General features: G+C 49.3%; 1 protein-coding gene across 2 annotated transcripts in view; it reads right to left on the bottom strand.

Annotated features, from left to right (window-relative positions):
- Positions 1–19,723, bottom strand: part of TRANK1 (tetratricopeptide repeat and ankyrin repeat containing 1) — a 99,966-nt gene that overhangs the window by 33,423 nt on the left and 46,820 nt on the right. For both annotated transcript variants that reach the window (XM_045037902.1, XM_045037903.1), the window contains 4 exons: positions 9,695–9,856; positions 7,326–7,580; positions 5,309–5,485; positions 1,479–4,412 (listed from right to left, as the gene is read on the bottom strand). In XM_045037902.1, coding sequence (XP_044893837.1) covers positions 1,479–4,412; positions 5,309–5,485; positions 7,326–7,580; positions 9,695–9,856 — 3,528 coding nt within the window. The remainder of the gene's footprint in view (positions 1–1,478; positions 4,413–5,308; positions 5,486–7,325; positions 7,581–9,694; positions 9,857–19,723) is intronic.

The following is a 19,723-nucleotide window of genomic DNA, read 5'->3' as shown; positions in this document are numbered from 1 at the left end:
CAGGTCATGATCTCACAGTTCGTGAGTTCGAGCCCCGCGTCGGGCTCTGGGCTGATGGCTCGGAGCCTGGAGCCTGCTTCCGATTCCGTGTCTCCCTCTCTCTCTGCCCCTCCCCCATTCATGCTCTGTCTCTCTCTGTCTCAAAAATAAGTAAACATTAAAAAAAAAAAAAAAGGCGGGCACAGGAGAGCAGACAATTCACAGAACACCGAATAGCCAGTGAACGCAGGAAAGGATGCCCCATCTCAGGACAATGGAAATTCAAACCATACCAGATGTCATTTCACACCTACCCCAGGAGCAAACAAGAGGCTATAACACAGATCCAGAGAGATCTGCTCAGGAAGGTTCACTCCGGGATCACAGTGAAAAACTGCCACCAGCCTAATGCCCGTTACTGGAAAATGAATAACAAATCGTGGTACAGCCATAAAATAGGACGCCGACAGGAGTCACGACTGCAGGGACTAGAGCTCCACATTGCCAATATGCAGAAATCTCAAAACATAGCATGAAGCAAAAATGCAAAGTGGCAGGAAGCTATGTCTGGCACGATGCCATCAGATGAAGTTTCTAAGCGTGTAAAACGATACTCTCTTGTTCACGGACACATGCAGGACACGGGGGGTGAACGTGCGAGCATTCTATAAACCATAAAGGAAGGACTCCAGCGCGGATGTCGTGTTATTCAAACCCTCTGCCCCTTGGTGTTCTCTGTAAAATGGAAAGGATGCCTAACCGGCAGGGTTTTTGTGAGGATCGAGGGCAGGTGCTCTGCACCAGCTGCCTGGCGCCAGGAAGGGGCACAACTGAAGTTCAAGTTAAAAGCACCTGAGTGTGGGGCACCTGGGTGGCGCAGTCGGTTAAGCGTCCGACTTCAGCCAGGTCACGATCTCACGGTCCGTGAGTTCGAGCCCCGCGTCGGGCTCTGGGCTGATGGCTCAGAGCCTGGAGCCTGTTTCAGATTCTATGTCTCCCTCTCTCTCTGCCCCTCCCCCATTCATGCTCGGTCTCTCTCTGTCCCAAAAATAAATAAAAACGTTGAAAAAAAAATTAAAAAAAAAAAAATAAAAGCACCTGAGTGTGTGCTATTCCGACTGCCTCCTAGCCCCCTCTTTTGGCTTCTCCTGGAGAGAAGTGCCGCTTTGGGGATTAGTAACTGGTCGTCGGCATATTGCCGTACATGGCACGAGCTCCTGCTTCCCAAGTGTTTTAGCAGACGTTCTCAAGCACTTTCAGCGCTCCCCTGGAATGTTCTCACGTCATGGCAAGGTCCCTAGGATGCGCCTTCCACTCGGCCGCAGCTTGAATTATCAGCCTAAGGATGAGCGGCGGCCGAAACCACGGGATCTCTCGTTCATGGGCTCATTTCCTCACAGACTCCAAGATCCTCCCCTCGCTTCAGCTACCAAAGCCCAGCAGTGCCAGGCCAGCGCCCAGGCACCTCCCCTGCAGGCAGGCACGAAGCCCGGACATACCCGAATGGGACCTGTAATTCTGGTACAGCTGGTGGATCTTCTTGGGCTTCCGGACGGCACACCGCTTGTCCGCGGTGCTTTTGCTGGCGTAGTGGAACAGAGAGCGCAGGTCGCTGAAGCGGAAGGCCACCCCCTTCATGATGCTCTGGGCCGTGTCCCCCGTGAGGAACATGGCGTTGGGGTCATTGATGCACTTCATCAGCAGCGCCAGCTCGGCTTGAGTGAAGTCCTGAATCTCATCGCCATAGAGCTCGTGGATGGACCACGGGAGCACCTTGACCTTCGACAGCCTCCGGGACAGGTTGTACAGAACGTCTTCCTCGTCGAAATAACCTTTCTGAGACCTGATCTGCTGGTACAGGCAGAAGAGACCGTAGATCTCGCTCCGGTCTTCCTGGAAATTGGGGCACCGCTTCCTCCCTAATTTCTTATATGCTTCTTCCGTGAGTCTCCCCTGCGGGCAGCTGAGGGCCTCAAAGGACCCCTTCAGAAAAGATTTGATCTCTTTCCAAATCAGTGCAGCGTTGTAGGAGGTTTTCCCTTTGATCATTTTGGGCCATATTTCATTGGCGAACACCTCAAATGTCACATACGCCCGGGGGTCACTGTCGCACGGGCGCGTTTCGGCCGCCCTCTCCTCCTCACCATTGTCGCCGTCCGCCTCGGCCTCCTCCTCCTCCTCCTGCCAATTGGGGATGGTCACCTCCTCCTGTGTGGACCATCCCACGATGCTTCTTTTCAAGCTGCCGTCTTCGTTTCTCAGAAAAAATGGTTTGGGCAGAGAAGCATCCAGCAGGAGGAGCAGCTGCTTGGAAGTGACAAACAGAGGAAAGTTCTCGTCCCTCAGGTCCTGGAGTTTGTGGACGTTGGGTTCCGGGGGTCTGTAGTGACCGGTGGCCTTGGTAGACTTGGAAAGCTCGATGAAATTCCGCTGTACCTCCCGGCACAGGACGTGGTTCTTGGTCACGAAGATCTGATGTAAATGCTCCAGCTGGCGGAGATGCTCCGGGGCGCGCGCTTCGGCCCCCCGGCCAGGCCCCCCCGGCTCCCCGCCGGGTCCCCCCGCACGGGCTTCAGGGTCCTGCTCCTCGTCTGTGCCGTCCACGGCTTCCGCCTCCCGGGAGCCCTCCGCTTCCTCCTCCTCCTCCTCTTCCTCCTCCTCCCCTTCCTCCTCCTCCTCTTCCTCTTCCTCCGGACCCGGACCCTCCTTTCCGGGGTCTACTTCCAGCCTCCTCTTCAGCCACATCTGTCTGGCCAGCAGCGGGCTTCCCGCCTGCCCAGCCTTTTCCCAGTAGCCGTGGAAATTCTTCCACAGCCGGTACAGGCAGCAAGTCGTCTTCCCGGTGCCGCTGCGGCCGATGAGGATGATGGGCTCCAGCGGCCTGGGGTTGAGGCCGATCACGGCATGCTCGAGTTCGCCCACCCGGAAGGGGTACTCCACCGTGGCCGTCGTGTCGTTGAGGATGTTGAAGGCCATGCTGGTGCTGAAGCTGTGGAACTTCATGATGTTGTACTCGGTCTCCACCGCGCTGGCGGGCGGGAAGTACTCGGGGTCCGCGTGCCCCCGGCTCTTCTCGGCCTCCGTGTCTTCCACGTAGCAGCGGGGTATGCGCTTGAGGGCCTTCACGTTGGCCGACACCCGGCCTTGGTGGATGCCCTTCAGCTTCTTCCGCAGGACGCAGGACTGGCCCCGGTTATAGGCGCTGCAGATGGCCCTGATGGAGTCCGACAGCTTGCAGTGGTCCAAGACGATGTCCCAGATCCGGATGATCTCCGTGTAGACCCGACCCGACTTCTCCGGGCAGTGCAGGGTCCGCTCCGTGGTGATGACCTTCTCCGGGTTCTCGCTGCATCGAGGGGAGAAGTCGATGGCCAGCTCCCAGAGCATCCGGGCCCCCTTGTCCAGCTTGGCCTCGAAGAGCCGGATGCTTCCTTTCAGATGTTTCAGCCGCTTCTGGAGGCCTTGGGTCCACTCGCCGTTCCCCAGCTGCTGGATGGCTAGGATGACTTTCTTCTTCATGACCTTAGTCATTACCTTACTGGACAGCTTCTTCAGCATTTCCGAAGTGCACTCGATCTCCCATGTCATGTTCTCGAAGTCCTGGAGGCAGGCCTCGATCTCCTGCGTGCTCCAGCTGTCCAGATCGTCACTGCCTTCTCTCCCTCTGTGGCCAGCGGGAACGAGCCGCGAGGCCCCGAGGCCCGCCTGAGCAACTCCACCCCCTGCCTCGAGGATGGTGTGGCTGTTCCCACTGGAGTCAGAGCCTCGCGCCCCCAGGGCTCGCTGGGGCTCGTCCTTCTTTACCTCCCTACCAGCTCCTGTCTCCAGAGGCTCAGAGCCCTGAGAACAGTCCTCCGGGAGGGACGGATTCGGTTCAAGCTGCTGAATTAAACCCGTGATGTCCCGCACCAGCCGGTCTCTCAGAGAGCAGGGCCTGACGGCCCCCCGCTCCTGCCTCGTTGCCTGTGCATCCGGGAGAGTCTCCCAGCTGTCGGGGACCAAAGCTCCTTTGGGCAGGGTCCTGGCGTCGATGCTGCACGACAGAGACTTGGATGAACCCTGGGACCTGAGCCGAGACGCGTGACCGGGGGCGGCGGGCCTCGGGAGCCTCCCCGGGTGGGCGGCAGAGTCCTGCCGGCTCCTGTGCCTGGACTCCGCCAGAGCTTTGTTCCAGGCCAAGAGCAGGGCGTCGTTCTTCTTGATCCGGTGCCGCACGTCTTTGCCTTCTTTGTTCTTCAGGTTGAAGTTGATGTCAAACTTCACCAGCAGGTCTATTAGCTTCTTCGTGCGCTTCAGCATGCCTTTCTGGAAGAGGATGTGCATCAGCGTGTTGCCGTTGCTGTCCTGGGTGTTGGGGTTGAGGTAGCAAAATTCAGCGGGGTTGGACCAGAAGAGATCCAGCAGGTGGCTGAGGAAGTTAAAACCGATGTCAGCTGAAAGACACAAACCAAACCCTGTGAGTGCTCCGTCACTCTCCCCAGGGCACAGAGACCCCGGGATTGGGAGAGACGCCAGCCGGGGGCATCTCAGAGCACGAAACTTCCCCCAAGTACTTGACAGCCCAGGGGTTCACAAGCAGGGACGGTCTGCTCCCCGAGGGACACCTGGCCTCGTCTGGAGACACCGTTGGTTGTCACGCTTTGGGAGGCGGGATGGGCATCTAATGGGTAGAGGCCCAGGATGCTGCTAGACATCCTACAACGCACGAGACAGCCCCCGCAGCAAGGAATCGCCTGGTCCCAATGTCAATAGGGTCAAGGTTGAGAAACCCTAAAATAGCTTCATAGCATTCCTGACATAAGATTTTTGTCAGGGCCCCCGAAAATGGTGTCGATAACCGGGAAGTATTTGTCGGCTACGGACAGCCAGGTGAAGAATCAACCCGCGCCGACCATTCACCGTGATGGTTGCCCCTTCTCATCAAGCTATGGGTGAGGGGCCGGGAGATAACAGGTGGGCCTCACCAAGAAATGGGCCTTTTTCAGAGCGTTGGCTTTCCCCACAGGAAAGACAAAAAAGTATGGCATCAGTTCTAATGCCCAGCTGCCCCTCCGAGGAGAAGACTGCTTAAAAAATAAAGGCCGAGGGGCGCCTGGGTGGCACAGTCGGTTAAGCGTCCGACTTCAGCCAGGTCACGATCTCGCGGTCCGTGAGTTCGAGCCCCGCGTCGGGCTCTGGGCTGACGGCTCGGAGCCTGGAGCCTGCTTCCGATTCTGTGTCTCCCTCTCTCTCTGCCCCTCCCCCGTTCATGCTCTGTCTCTCTCTGTCCCAAAAATAACTAAATGTTGGGAAAAAAAAAATTTAAAAAAATAAATAAATAAAGGCCTACCTCTGATATCTAAAAAGATGTGGAGCGCTGCATGCAGAGGGGTATCACCTTCCGTGAGGGTGATGCCGCGGGGGTCTGCACCCTTGGTCAAGAGAAGAAAAGCCAGCTCAAAGTCCTCGTGTTTCAGGCACAACACAAGCGGCGTCTCCTGCCTGTCCTGGAGACCCTCGGGCAAGGCTGAGGAGGCAGAAGAGAAGGACACCCGTGAGCTGCATCCCTGTGACGGGGTACAGCCTGGCCCACCGGAGGAGGAGGGGCCCCCTTCTGCCACCTACTCCGAGAGCGGACGCCGACCCGGCTTCTGAGCCCCTCTTAACCACCATCCCTTCTGGGAGGCGAAGGCTTCCCAGAGCCCTCCGGGTGAAAGCCCAAGTCCGCGGGCCGTGCCGCTCCCCACTCGTCTGCCCCCCCTCACATCTTCAGCACTGCCCGGGAGCGGGGACAGGGCCCGTGAACAACGCAAATCCCGGGGCCTGCCTGCCGCCCTACCTGACACACAGTCGGTGATCAGGTGATACGAGTATGGCTTGCCCCCATCTCTTGCGTCTACCAAGGTTCTTCTTGAGGATGCCCTTCTACCCTCAAATGCCATCTTCCGTGACACCTCTCCACCCCCAACGTCAGCTTCCTTCTAGCCCCGTCCACACCCCCTCTGCACCCCAGGCTGCCGACCTCCACCCCTACACTCTGCACACGCCCCCGGCAGCCACACATTCACTCCGTCCTTGCCCCCCCCAGAACCCGATTCCAGGGAGGCGCTTCCTAAGTGCTCGCTGACTCGGGCACAAAAGAGAAATCCCATGATGGCCAGGGTCCAGGCAAAGGTAGCAGTAACGCTCTGCTCGAGGAAAGGGTTTAAAGACATTAAACTACGGGAGGCATTCTATCTACCTCCCGGAAAATGTGGGTACAGCCAACGCCTGCAGGCTTTGTGTGGCACTTTGAGAGCTGAGGACCAATGAACGGCCTTCCCCCTTAAACAGCCAAGCAAGCAGAAAACCACACAGCCACGGTGCTCTTCCAAGAACCTGCATGCATGAACTCATTTTATATCCAAAACAACCTAAGAATGGGGGGCTGTTATCATTCTCATTTTATAAAGAAGGACATGAAGGCAGAAATAGCATGCCCCAAGCCACACAATCAGTAGTGGCATTAGTTGGGGGGGGGGAGGGGGGAGAGGGGGGAAGAGAGGGAAGTGGGAGGAGGCTGGTGCTCCCAAATTAGTTTTAAAATAAACCCAATCCGGGCCACCTGGGTGGCTCAGTCGGTTGAGCGTCCGACTTCGGCTCCGGTCATGATCTCGCGGTTCATGGGTTCGAGCCCCGCATCAGACTCTGTGCTGACAGCTCGGAGCCTGGGGCCTGCTTCGGATTCTGTGTCTCCCTCCCTCTCTGGCCCTTCCCCCACTTACACGCATGCTCTGTCTCTCTCTCTCAAAAATAAATAAAGTTGGAAGGAAGGAAGAAAGAAATAGAGAGGAAGGAAGGAAGGAAGGGAGACCAACTCGACGGCTCACTCCAGACATACACTGAGCCACATACAGTGATTGTGCTGATTACAACGGCAGATGTTTCCACCCAGCAATTGCTTGGCCATTTCTTTAAAAACAAGCACCAAATCCCAGTCCACTGACTAGAAAAGAATGCCAGAGTTTGACAGGGATGCACACAGCATCCTGAGCGGAGGGAAGAGTCTGGCTGGCCATCGGAAGGAAAAGACTGCCGTGGGCCACACCCAGGGCCAAGGGCCCCTCCACGCACCTGAGGTTCCTCACACAAGGCAGAGGACAAGACAAGAAAGGTAAGTGGAATTCACGAAGACGCAGAGAGTTCCTACAGGCCAGCACCAACCGACGGGGCATTAACCGGGCCACTGTTGCAAAATGAGACGCTCCCGAAGAAGAGAATGGGGCAACATTTAGAGGAATCTCCAAAACCAAGTGAAAGCCCCACCACCAGCGGTGGCCTGACATCCCAGGGGACAAGCCTCCAGTGCTCATCACGGGCCTTCTCACCTCCACTGTCGATGAGGCAGCCCAGGAGCTGCATCCTCCGAGGGTCCCAAGCGCTGAGGCGGGGGATGAGGGCGCAGAGGTCAAGGTCGGAGAAGTTGCAGCCCTTGAGGAAGCAGTCGCCCAGGGGCGGCTCCCCATTTACCTTGCGGGTCAGCAGCAGAAGCACTTCAGGCCACTTCTGTTTCTCCAGCAAAAACTTGATGAAGGTGTTGGCGCAGTCACGGTTAATGTCACAGACCAGGTCAGGAGGAATTTCTTTGAAAAATAAGAATACACCACACGCCCCAAAAAAGGTGCATATGATTTCTGAACGCAAATACCGCTCAACACATTTAGGCATAATTAACAGGAATTTACCGGTCAGTGTTTGTAAGCACTGGGGAAAACAGAAACAAGCCATTCCTTTGAGCACACAACTCAGCCCCTCATAAACATCAGTGGCAGCACCGGCCATGCGACCCTCTTGGGAGGGTTAGAAACACTCGAAGGAGAGTAGAGCCTGGCCCCGAAGGAGGGCAGAAAGATGACTGTGTCTTAGAAGAAGACGTAAGTCAGGCCACTCTTCAGAGGTTAGAAGGGCAAGAGCCTGCCTTAAGTCTTGCATAACATTAAGAGTGTCTTCTGCTTAAGGAACACTGAAATGCAACAAGGCACTGAAGAATAATTACAACATCGACAGTTGCCGGCTGGGAGCGAGAGGATGGTTTAACCCTCAGTTCCTAATTTCACATCACGAGATGCCAAGTGTTTCCATCTGATCTCTGATGTATTCCATCAGAGACAAGATCATGTTATCCCAGTTCATGACGCTGGTATAGCCCACGGACGGGAAACTTCTAAAAGAGGTCCCCAGTAAGTAAATTTCCAGATTCAGCAAATAAAAACATAGGATGCCAGTTAAATCTTTCACGTACTATTTGGGACACACTTAAGCTATATTCATTGTTTATCTAAAATTATAATTCGAGGCGCGTGGGTGACTCGGTAGGTTAAGCGTCCAACTTCTGCTCAGGTCATGATCTCACAGTTAGTTCGTGAGTTTCGAGCCCCGTGTCGGGCTCTGTGCTGACAGCTCAGACTGTCTCCATCTCTCTGCCCTTCCCCTGCTTGTGCGCGCTCTCTCTCTCTGTCTCTCTAATATAAAATAAAACATTAAAAAAAATTTTTAATTACAATTCAACTGGCATTCTGCAGTTTGGCAATCCTGGCAGTAAGAAGGCAGGGAGGAAGAGAAGAAGGGAAGAAATCAGGAGTCCCTTAGGGGAGCAATTTAATGTGCATTGCTGGTGTTTGCTTCCCACCTTCCTCGAAGATTTCTAAAACAAACACTCACTTTAATACTGAAAATCGTCATTTAAAATGAGAAAAACAGGACCCTGGACGACGTGCTCTATGCCCATCATCTCAGCAGGTAGGGACCCTAGCTAACGCAGGGTTGAGGAAACCGAAGGTCCTGAGGTTAAATAATTGGTCCAAGGCCACAGATCCGGTAAGTGGTAGAGGTTAAGATTCAAATGCAAAACTCCAAGCCTGAAATACATACAAAGATCTACTGCATACCCTGAAGAGCATTTTCCTTCCACTGGCTACTCCTTCCTGCATTCTCTGGAAAAGTAAGAAATCTCAGCCCTTTGGATGGTCCAAGTGAATGTGTTACAGCCCATACTGACTGCCAATTTTAAAAGTACTAACTGTCACCTACTTAGGGTTTCTAGAATCTTCCCTAGTTATCTAGAATGTGTCTCTGAAGTTCTTTTCTAGAACTTTCCTGATTTCCCCCTAATGAAAAAAATTACATTCAATTCTACAATAACTTTATATCCCAACATTAGCCACTATCTATAGAAGAGAGAAACATCTGTGGTATTTAAAAAACGATCATATATGCAAAAGTAACTGTTGCAGGATACATGACAAACCAGAAACAGAGGCTGATGCTGGGGATGGGATTTAGGGACTAAAGTTCAAGGTGCATGATCTAGACTTTCCACTGAATAATGTTCTGTGCTGTTGGAATGTGTTACATGTAGCTCATCACTTTTATTTTTTTTAATTAATTTTTTAAAGATATTAGGAAACAGGGGGAGCCTGGGTGGCTCAGTCAGTTAAGCATCTGACCTCGGCTCAGGTCACAATCTCTCGGTTTGTGGGTTCGAGCCCCCCGTCGGGCTCTGCGCTGACAGCTCAGAGCCTGGAGCCTGCTTCGGATTCTGTGTCTCCTTCTCTCTCGGCCCCTCCCCTGCTTATGCTGTATCTCTCTCTGTCTCTCAAAAATAAATAAATGTTTAAAAAAACTTAAGGATACTAGAAAAGAGTTTTAGTGAGCATAAATCATCTTTGGCACAAGCGAACGTTGCGAGCGAAATTACCTTGCAGAGAAGAAAGGAGGCGTAAGAACCTTTGAACTACTTCTTGCTTCAGAAAGTTTTTATGCAGCAGCCGGTTTCCTGAGTTCATGTACTTGACCAGCTGCTCAGTGGCCTTCCGGAAAGTGTCGGTCTCACTAGCGGGTCCATCACCATTGGTCAGTCCTACAAAACAAGCAGACGATGCTTCTGAATACAGGGACCACAGCCGTGGCAGGTTGCAAAAACCACCCCAATTCTCCACCCCTCCGTGTACGCCCGTGCTTTGCCAGGTGGCTTCGCATCACCTTCCATCACGAGGTGGAGCCTTTTCTCCTCCCCACCCTGGCTTCTGGCCTGGCTTCTGGACTTCTAGAATGCAGTGGGTGTGATTTTGATGCTCGTTCTGAGGCGGGGTCTCAAGAGGCCTGGCCTAGTTCTATTTGCTCTCTTGAGACCCGGGCCTCTGCCATGGGAATAGGTCCAGTCTCGTCCTTGGGGGGGGACAAGAGACAGCGTAGAACAAAGAGGAATCAGTCCAGCTGTCCAAACTGAGGCTCCATAGACGTGCAAGGGCCTGGCCAAGACCGGCACGTCCACAGACACTTGGAGGAATTCAGTTAAAGCTACGAGAACAGCCCAGCCTGAACTACTGACCTGCAGGATCATGAGCGAAATAAATGCTGGTTGCGTCAAGAGGCTACATTCGGGGAGCGATGTGTTACATAGCTATAGATAACTCACATAACAACAGTTCAGGGAAGTAAGACAGCAAGAGGAGGGCTTAGCACCACAGTAACATCCAACCATACCCCAGCCACCCGTGAGTCTTACTGGCAAGCAGGAAAAAGCCAAGAGGAAGGAGCCACCTCTCTACCCCCTTGGTTCCATTTACTTGAGAAAGTCGCCATGATTAGAAAACCTCCGCGGAGACAATGTTGAAAAGGGCAAATGTTTTATTTTGCTATCAGGTGATACACTCAGAAAGCGCTCGTGCTTACGACGGAATCTTACTGAGCACATAGGATGTGTGTTTTCACACCCAGTGGAAAGGGCCTGCCCCACGGCGTCAAGTGCCATCACATCGTGCAGAGACGAACGAATATTCAACGTCATGTTCTAATAGAGCAGGGACGCTTTAAAAGAGATGAACTAGTTGAAAATGAGAAAAAGATTGAAAGCATCCTGTCTTCATCAGCTTCCCCAGCAGCAGGCCCCGAGTCAAGGATTTGTGTGCAAGCTGTTCATGAAGGAGGCAACCAGCGGAGAAATGGGGGGAAGCAGATTAGGGGTCAGGGAGGAAGCCAGGTGGCCTTGCCTGAACCCACAGGGGAGCTCCAACGTGAGTACTCCAAACAGGTGTCCCCATGAGAAGTCAGGGAGACGGGCTTTCAAATGCTCACCTCACTGTGTCACTGGCTACAGGCTGCCCTGAGAGCGTGTAAATTCCCTAGCACTCCTGGTTTGAAGGAACACAAGCAAAACTGGCTCCATAAGCCGGTCTCCTTGAGAGCAAACCTTGGGCATTGGCTTCCCAAACTGAAGGGCACAGCATGTCAGGGAGCACACAACAATGGTGAAAGGGACCCAGGATCCAAGCACAGTTCCAACATTACCTGCTGTGCCTTCTGACACACACCTGGATGCCCTTTCAACACATCAAGTCAGAGCACCAGAAACACACACACATACACACACACAGCAATACTTACTGACATCGGGGACAAACGCACTTTGACCTCTACTCAAGAGACCTCCAGGTGCCAGACAGAAGCAAGACCCATTTTAGCACCATCCTCCACAGAAAAAGAAATGGATGGGGCGCCTGGGTGGCGCAGTCGGTTAAGCGTCCGACTTCAGCCAGGTCACGATCTCGCGGTCTGTGAGTTCGAGCCCCGCGTCGGGCTCTGGGCTGATGGCTCAGAGCCTGGAGCCTGCTTCCGATTCTGTGTCTCCCTCTCTCTCTGCCCTTCCCCCATTCATGCTCTGTCTCTCTCTGTCCCAAAAATAAATAAACGTTGAAAAAAAAAATTTATAAAAAAGAAAAAGAAATGGAAACCGCGTGGCAAAGGAAGAGCTACATCACCTCAGCCAGAGACCCAGGAAACGTGTATGTGGTGTAACACTGACCAACTAGCACCCCCAGATCGGCCCTCCCAAGTTCATCCTAAGATGCCAACGAACACACAGAAAACAGTGAAAATTCACAGAACAACACAACAGTGTTTCACAACAGTGAAATTCACAGAACAACAAAACCCTTGGAAAAGGAGCAACTTCCATCAGTCTCGTGTGCCCGACCTCATGCCATCAACAGCTTTTCTAGAACATCATTCTTCCACTAGGGAAATTAGTATAAAAGTCTTCTTGAAACTGAACAGAAATATACTAAGCTTGACAATACAGACAATTAGATGCGGTTGTATAATAAACGCATGGTTGTGTGGTTCTGAATAGTCAAGCAGTGGGTCAGAGAAAATTCCACGCATCAGGAAAGAAACCAGAGAATGACATCAACAATGTAAAGGTGCGTAAAGGGGGCGCCTGGGCAGCTCAGTCGACTAAGCGTCCGACTCTTGGTTTCGCTCAGGTCATGATCTCGTGGTCTGTGAGTTTGAGCCCCACATCTGGCTCCGTGCTGACAGAGCAGAACCTGCTTGGGACTCTCTCTCTCTCTGCCTGTCAGCTCATGCTCTCTCTTTCTCTCTCTTTCCCTCTCAAAAATAAATAAGTAAACTTAAAAAATTGTTTAAAAAGACACATTAAAGGAAAGGTGCTAACACACTGATGATGGTATTTCTGGGCAGACTTGCTTATTACTCTGAATCTGTTTTGTTCTAAATTTTCCATAAGCTTAATAAGAGACAAGAGAAACATCAGAATATAAAGTTGCTTATACATTATAATCACAGATTTTTTTAAGATGATTATATAAGTGCTGAATAACAACAACAAAAAGACTGCATAAAATATGCCAAAGTATAATTATAATAAATGTTTGTTTTTACATAAAACTCTGTTTTTACAAATTTTCTACAATGATCAGGTTTACTAGATATATATATAAGCAGATTTAAAATTAAAAGTTGGGGGGGGCGCCTGGGTGGCTCGGTCAGTTAAGCTTCCGACTTCGGCTCAGGTCACAATCTCACGGGCCCCACATCAGGCTCTGTGAGGACAGCTCAGAGCCTGCAGCCTACTTAGGATTCTGTGTCTCCCTCTCTCTCTGTCCTTCCCCCACTCGTGCTCTGTTTCTCTCTGTCTCTTAAAAATAAATAAACATTTAAAAATTTTTGGAAAAAAATTAAATTAAATCAAAACTTAGAACGAAAAGAGATCTTCTGGAGTTGCAATCGTGCTCAGAAGTGTTAGAACACAGAAACAAACCATCTCAGAAAGAGATTTCGTTTTTGCCTGAAATTCTTCTTTCAAGCTAAAAAAGGCACAACTGGTTAAATTTTAGTACACACATTTTATCAATTTAAATTTATGTACTCATTTCACTTTTACAAAAGAAAAGAAAAATGCATAACCTTAAAAGCATGGAACAAGACGAAATGACCAAATCACAAACATATTAATTTGGGGGGGGGGGGGAGGGAGGTGAGTTTATGGAAAATTAATATTTTCTTGTTTTCCTTTTCTATACTTTGTGAAATTTTTAAAAAGAATACATAGCTGGGGCGCCTGGGTGGCACAGTCGGTTAAGCGTCCGACTTCAGCCAGGTCACGATCTCGCGGTCCGTGAGTTCGAGCCCCGCGTCGGGCTCTGGGCTGATGGCTCAGAGCCTGGAGCCTGTTTCCGATTCTGTGTCTCCCTCTCTCTCTGCCCCTCCCCCGTTCATGCTCTGTCTCTCTCTGTCCCAAAAATGAATAAACGTTGAAAAAAAAAAATTAAAAAAAAAAAGAATACATTGCTTTTTTAATAAGGAAAACATATCAGGAACATCTTTTAGGTCGATTCCTGTATGTATGAAAATGGGGCACCATCTCGGTGCTGAGGGCTGGTAAGATGAGAAACTAGGGCCTCTGAGCCCCAAGTTCCGTCTACGGGGGAAGCCCACACACACACAGAGAAGCTTCTCGTGTCCTCCGAGTGCTGTGCACAACACAACGCAGCTGGCTCCCACCGGAGCCCTGGAGGGAGGGCCTCAGAGGCCTGGAATGGTCCTCATTCTAAGTGAATCAGACAGTACAAAATGAGGAAAATGAGGGCTCCGGTCCTGAGGAGAGAAGAGGGACGGCGGCCAGAGCGGTGGACCTGCCGCCACCTGGTGGTGGCCGTGAGAGGCAGGGAAAGGCAGTTAAGAGTGTCCCTCGCCAAGGTTTCAGTCACACGGTCGACCGCAGTCCAGAAACAGACGGTGCTCCTGCTCACAAATCGCCAGAAGGTCCGTAGTACCCTAAGGCTCTGTCGCAGTGCCCACCTCAGACTCATGTCGCCTCATCAGGCAGGCATTTTACCGTCGCACGTCATCACAAGAAGGGCCAGAAGAGTACAAATAAAGTGTTTTGAGAGAGCGAGAGAGACCACATTCACCTAGCTCTTCTTACAGTCTAGATCGTTATAACGGTTCTATTTAATATGAGTTATTGTTTTCCATCTCCTGCTGGGCTCTGATTAAACTTTATCAGAGGGATGTATGAATAGGAAAAAACATAGGACATCCGGGGTTCAGTACCGTCCACGGTGGCGGGCGTCCACGGGGAGTCTCGGCACGTGTCCCCTGCAGATGGGGCGGGGGACTGCTGTATGTAACCCTGACTCTAGGACTAAAGCTTTGCTCCTCCCAATGGGCTCTAGCTTCCGCCGGGAGTTTGCAAGAACTGCAAAATCTCGGGTCCTGCCCAGAACCTGCCGAATCAAACTCTGCATTTTAACAGCCTCCCAAATGGCTCCCATTAACATCAGAAGCTCTGGTTTGGAGAACAGCAGAAGTCTTCAGGAAGACCCTTTACTTCTCACCTAGGCGCAAAAGCCATCCTCTCCAAAGACGTTGTCGCCATAATCATCAAAACGGGCGCAGAGACACCCAGGATGAGCCGAGGCTGAGAGCTTCTTTTACCCTACTCTGTACATTAGAATATTGTCCGTCCGGGTACGAAAAGCTAGGGTCTTCAGCAATAGCACTGCTAGGAATTTATCCAAGGGATACAGGAGTACTGATGCATAGGGCCACTTGTACCCCAATGTTCATAGCAGCACTCTCAACAATAGCCAAATTATGGAAAGAGCCTAAATGTCCATCAACTGATGAATGGATAAAGAAATTGTGGTTTATATACACAATAGAATACTACGTGGCAATGAGAAAAAATGAAATATGGCCTTTTGTAGCAACGTGGATGGAACTGGAGAGTGTGATGCTAAGTGAAATAAGCCATACAGAGAAAGACAGATACCATATGGTTTCACTCTTATGTGGATCCTGAGAAACTTAACAGGAACCCATGGGGGAGGGGAAGGGAAAAAAAAAAAAGAGGTTAGAGTGGGAGAGAGCCAAAGCATAAGAGATTGTTAAAAACTGAGAACAAACTGAGGGTTGATGGGGGGTGGGAGGGAGGAGAGGGTGGGTGATGGGTATTGAGGAGGGCACCTTTTGGGATGAGCACTGGGTGTTGTATGGAAACCAATCTGTCAATAAATTTAATATATAAAAAAAAAAAAAGAAAAAGAAAAGCTAGGGTCTTGAAGGCGCTTTACTTGGGACCCCAGATGTAAAAAACAAAACGATTAAGTTCGTGGACTCAGGTCAGGAGCAAGGGTCCCCAACTCTCTAGCAGCACTCTTCCCAAAGATAGTGTGTTTCCATCCAGCTCATTTAATGTGAGGATGGGGAAGGATTAAAGTCCATAAAACCCTAATCTTTATGACTGGAGAGCTACCTTTATGCCCATAGCCCTGGGCCCTCCCTCTGCCTGTCTTCTCAACTACTACGCTGGTGAGAAAGACCACGCTGGGGCTGAAGTCTAAAACTACACTGTCCACCACGATGGCCACTAACTTAATTAAGCAGAATTAAAATGCATTAAATAAAATGAAATTTCCAGTTCCTCTGTTGCATGGGTCACACATTTCAAGTGCTCACTAGCCGTATGTGACCAGAGGCTATCACATGAGACGGAGCAGATATAGAACATTTACATCACTACAGAAAATTATATTGCATGGTACTCGTCTACAAAGATTCCCGGACCCCACCTTAGATTTTAAAGTTTGTGCAACTGGCAAAAATCTTAGAAATGAAATTTACGCACACCGCTCTACACAGCCGTATTGATGCTCAATGATGTTCAATACAGACATCATATTCCAACGACTTCTACAAGGGTTCTACTGCTCGGGGTCTTTGGGAAATACACTACCAGAAGACTCCAACTCGCTAGCTTGTCATGACAACTGTCATCCTCCTCTTCTCCAATTTCTATCTATCAGTTTCTTTTGCCTCTTCTGACTCAGTTTCCCTATGGTCTTTCAATACTCTTCTACACGGCAAGAAAAAATTCGTGGTTGACGGTCCGGAAAACTTTAAAGTAATATCCAATAAGCTTACGAACGCAGGCTGTAGGTTTCACGGCATCCACTGTCATCACAAACTACTCAGTGAGACAAATGGCAGGCTTGGAACAAGGCATATTCCTCTTGAATGTGCTTTTCTTCCCATGAGAGTATAATTGAATTCTAATAGGTAAAAAGGGAACTGGCTGCTATTCTACTGAATCTCTTCTCCCAGTTCCAAACCTAGGCCACAAATTTAGTTGGTGAAGGTGGAGAGAGAGCAAAGGAGAACAAGACCCTGTCTCAGAAACTGAGATGCTGGGGCGCCTGGGTGGCGCAGTCGGTTAAGCGTCCGACTTCAGCCAGGTCACGATCTCGCGGTCCGTGAGTTCGAGCCCCACGTCGGGCTCTGGGCTGATGGCTCAGAGCCTGGAGCCTGCTTCCGATTCTGTGTCTCCCTCTCTCTCTGCCCCTCCCCCGTTCATGCTCTGTCTCTCTCTGTCCCAAAAATAAATAAACGTTGAAAAAACAAATTAAAAAAAAAAAAAAAGAAACTGAGATGCTTTTAGGATTAGCAGATATTCAAAGATTCTAGTCTACAAAAAAAAAAAAACTTGAAAAAATCAAAACTTTGAAAACTAAACAAAAATGAATGACCTAATGCTAACGTCTGTAGCCCTAAATATAGCATACATACACACATATACAGTATTCTAAGAATTAGGGTTAGAATTAATCACAAACACAAAATTAAACATAAGTGAAAAATCTGCAAACAAATCAGCCATTTTCTACCATCAACAGGTGGTCCTTTTTTGTTGTTATTTTAAAACCTGGAAATTCACTGGCAAAGAAATCTGTTTGGTCAGTGTCAATTTCTCAAACAGTAGAAACCATCCCGAAGCTGGGATTACAGACATAAACCTCTCAGGAAAGAATTCACAATGATTTGTTAATTACACTACCTTACAGAAGAAATCACAAAACCATTTAAAAACTAAACATGAACAAACTGAGGGTGGATGGGGGGTGGGGGGGCAGGTAGGAGAGGGGAAAATGGGTGATGGGCATTGAGCAGGGCACTTGTGGGGATGAGCACTGGGTGCTGTATGTAAGCCAATTTGACAATAAATTATATTTAAAAATAATAATAAAAAATAAATAAAATACTAAACATGATATGTCACAGCTTTAAAAGATCATTTATGAGAAACAGAGGACTCTGCAAATACACTTCAGTCCCCTCATTCCCACGATCTCATGGAAACAACAGAAGATATTTTAAACAATTACATGAAAATAAAAACATAGGGCAATGAGGGGCACAGGGATGTTAAATGAAAAGCAGTTTCTCCCCCAAGTAAAACCTTCCGGACCCTGGCAATTGCGATGACCTCGCCTGTCCCACTGCCTTTGGTTCCAACACACACACCCAATGGGCTTCCTTCACCTTGTCACCTACTTACCCACTCCAGGGGGTGGGGGCAGTGTTTCCAGGGGAAACACATCCAGATAACTTCAGGAAACACACACTAACCATCTATTGAGGATTAGTCAGTCTAGTTCTTCATTCATGCACAAAAACCATCCAAAGATCAGAAGATAATTAAGGAAGAACAATAGCAGGGCACCGGGGGCGGGGCAGCGGGGCTCGGTTGGTTGAGTTTCCGACTTCGGCTCAGGTCATAATCTCAGGGGTTCGTGAGTTTGAGCCCCGCGTCGGGCTCTGCGCTGACAGCCTGGAGCCCGCTTTGGATTCTGTGTCTCCCTCTCTCTCTGCCCCTCCCCTGTTTGCACACTGTCTTTCTCTCTCAAAAATAAACATTAAATTTTTTTTTTGTTATTTAAAAAAAAAAGGAAGAGCAATAGCACAAAAGAGAAATAAGAAAATGAATCTACTAACCGCCAAAGAAACAAATAATTCAGAGAAGAGAGGAGGACGTTCTTTTAGGAAAGAAATTCTTGATATTCTTTTTTTTTTAATGCTTATTTGCTTGTAAGAGGGGCAGTGGGGAGGGGGAGAGAGAGAGAGAGAGAGAGAGAGAGAGAGAGAGAGAGAGAGAGAGAATCCCAAGCAGGCTCTGCCCTGTCAGCATAGAGCCTGACGCGAGGCTCGAACTCACAAACTGCAAGATCATAACCTGAGCCAAAGTCAGATGCTTCACCAACTGAGCCACACAGACGCCCTGAAATGTGCAATATTCTCAAATGCCATTCAAGAACAGGCGCGAATGCGGAACAAGCACGAGCTGCCATAGATAGGAAAGAATCAGAGAACAAGAGTTGCTAGAAATTAAAACTGAGTTTCCAAATCAAAATATGCAAAGAGCGAGCTGAGTTATAAAAGAAACGCTGGAGACCAAGTTAAAGATCTGGGAAGAAAAAGCACCTAGAAAACATTTGGGAAAAATAGAGAGACGTGTTATAAATTCAGGAAGCGCAGCCATTTAATGGTAGCACCAAAAAGGCATCGGAGGGGAACAAAATGATAAAAGATAAATTTCCCTGTGCTAAAAAAAAGTTAGATTGAAAGGGGCCAACAAGAGCCAAGCGGAAAGAACGAAAAAGGACCCACACCTAGAAATATCCCAGGGACATTTCAAAACTCGAAGGACAGAGAAAGTCCTAGACGGGAAAGTAAGCGAGACTGACATCAGATTTCTAATCAGTAGCAAATGGAAGCTAGAAGACAGTGACAGTTTCCCCAAAGTTGGGAGGAACAAGGTTTTACAGAATATTCTGTCAATCTAAGACCCCACGCACTGACGGACACACCAGAAACAGCTGCCCTCAAATCGACACGCCACATGTGAAACACACTCCGATTTTAAAGACGTTAAAATGTGGGGGGAAACTGCAATTTAGAATTGACAAAACACAATACCTATGTTCAAGAAAACACTGCCTATACTCAACCAATGTAAGGACAACATAAAGACATTCTCAAAAAACTCCATGAGTCTACTATCCGTGTCTCTCCTCCAGGAAAAATACACACACACATCCACACAATAATGTATATGTTTTGTTAAACCGGGATGCTTAAATAGTATCACAATTACAGAGCAAAGTTTTCGGGACATTTGGTGATTCTTTTCTACGGCTTCAGCTAGGCTTATGTTCAGTTGCAGAACATAATTTACATAATCATTTACATAATCACACTACCATGTAAATGCCATTTACTAGAATTCCATTTCTAGAATTCATCTGTGGATGAAGCACAGAAAACTCAGAGGTAAGGAGCAGAATGTAAACGACACACATAACATTACTAGGCAAAATACAACAATTAGAGCTAACTTGTTGCATTTCGTTGGATACAGCAGCCAGTCAATAGATGCTGTCCCATACTGATAAGCCATGTGTGTTTAAGAGATACGAATGTATTTTAAACTGTTGGCTGTAGTTGCTTCTGGGGAGTAGGCTTCATTTTTGTTATCTCCTGTTTTGTATGATTCTTTTTTTTTTACTGTGTGCATGCATGGAAAAAAAAAGTCACCTATACCGCCCAAAGGCGGACCTAGCAAAGTTACCAGAATGTCACAGACACT

Source organism: Felis catus, chromosome C2, assembly GCF_018350175.1.
Source record: "Felis catus isolate Fca126 chromosome C2, F.catus_Fca126_mat1.0, whole genome shotgun sequence".
Lineage (NCBI taxonomy): Eukaryota > Metazoa > Chordata > Mammalia > Carnivora > Felidae > Felis > Felis catus.
This window is presented reverse-complemented; position numbering and strand designations above follow the sequence as displayed.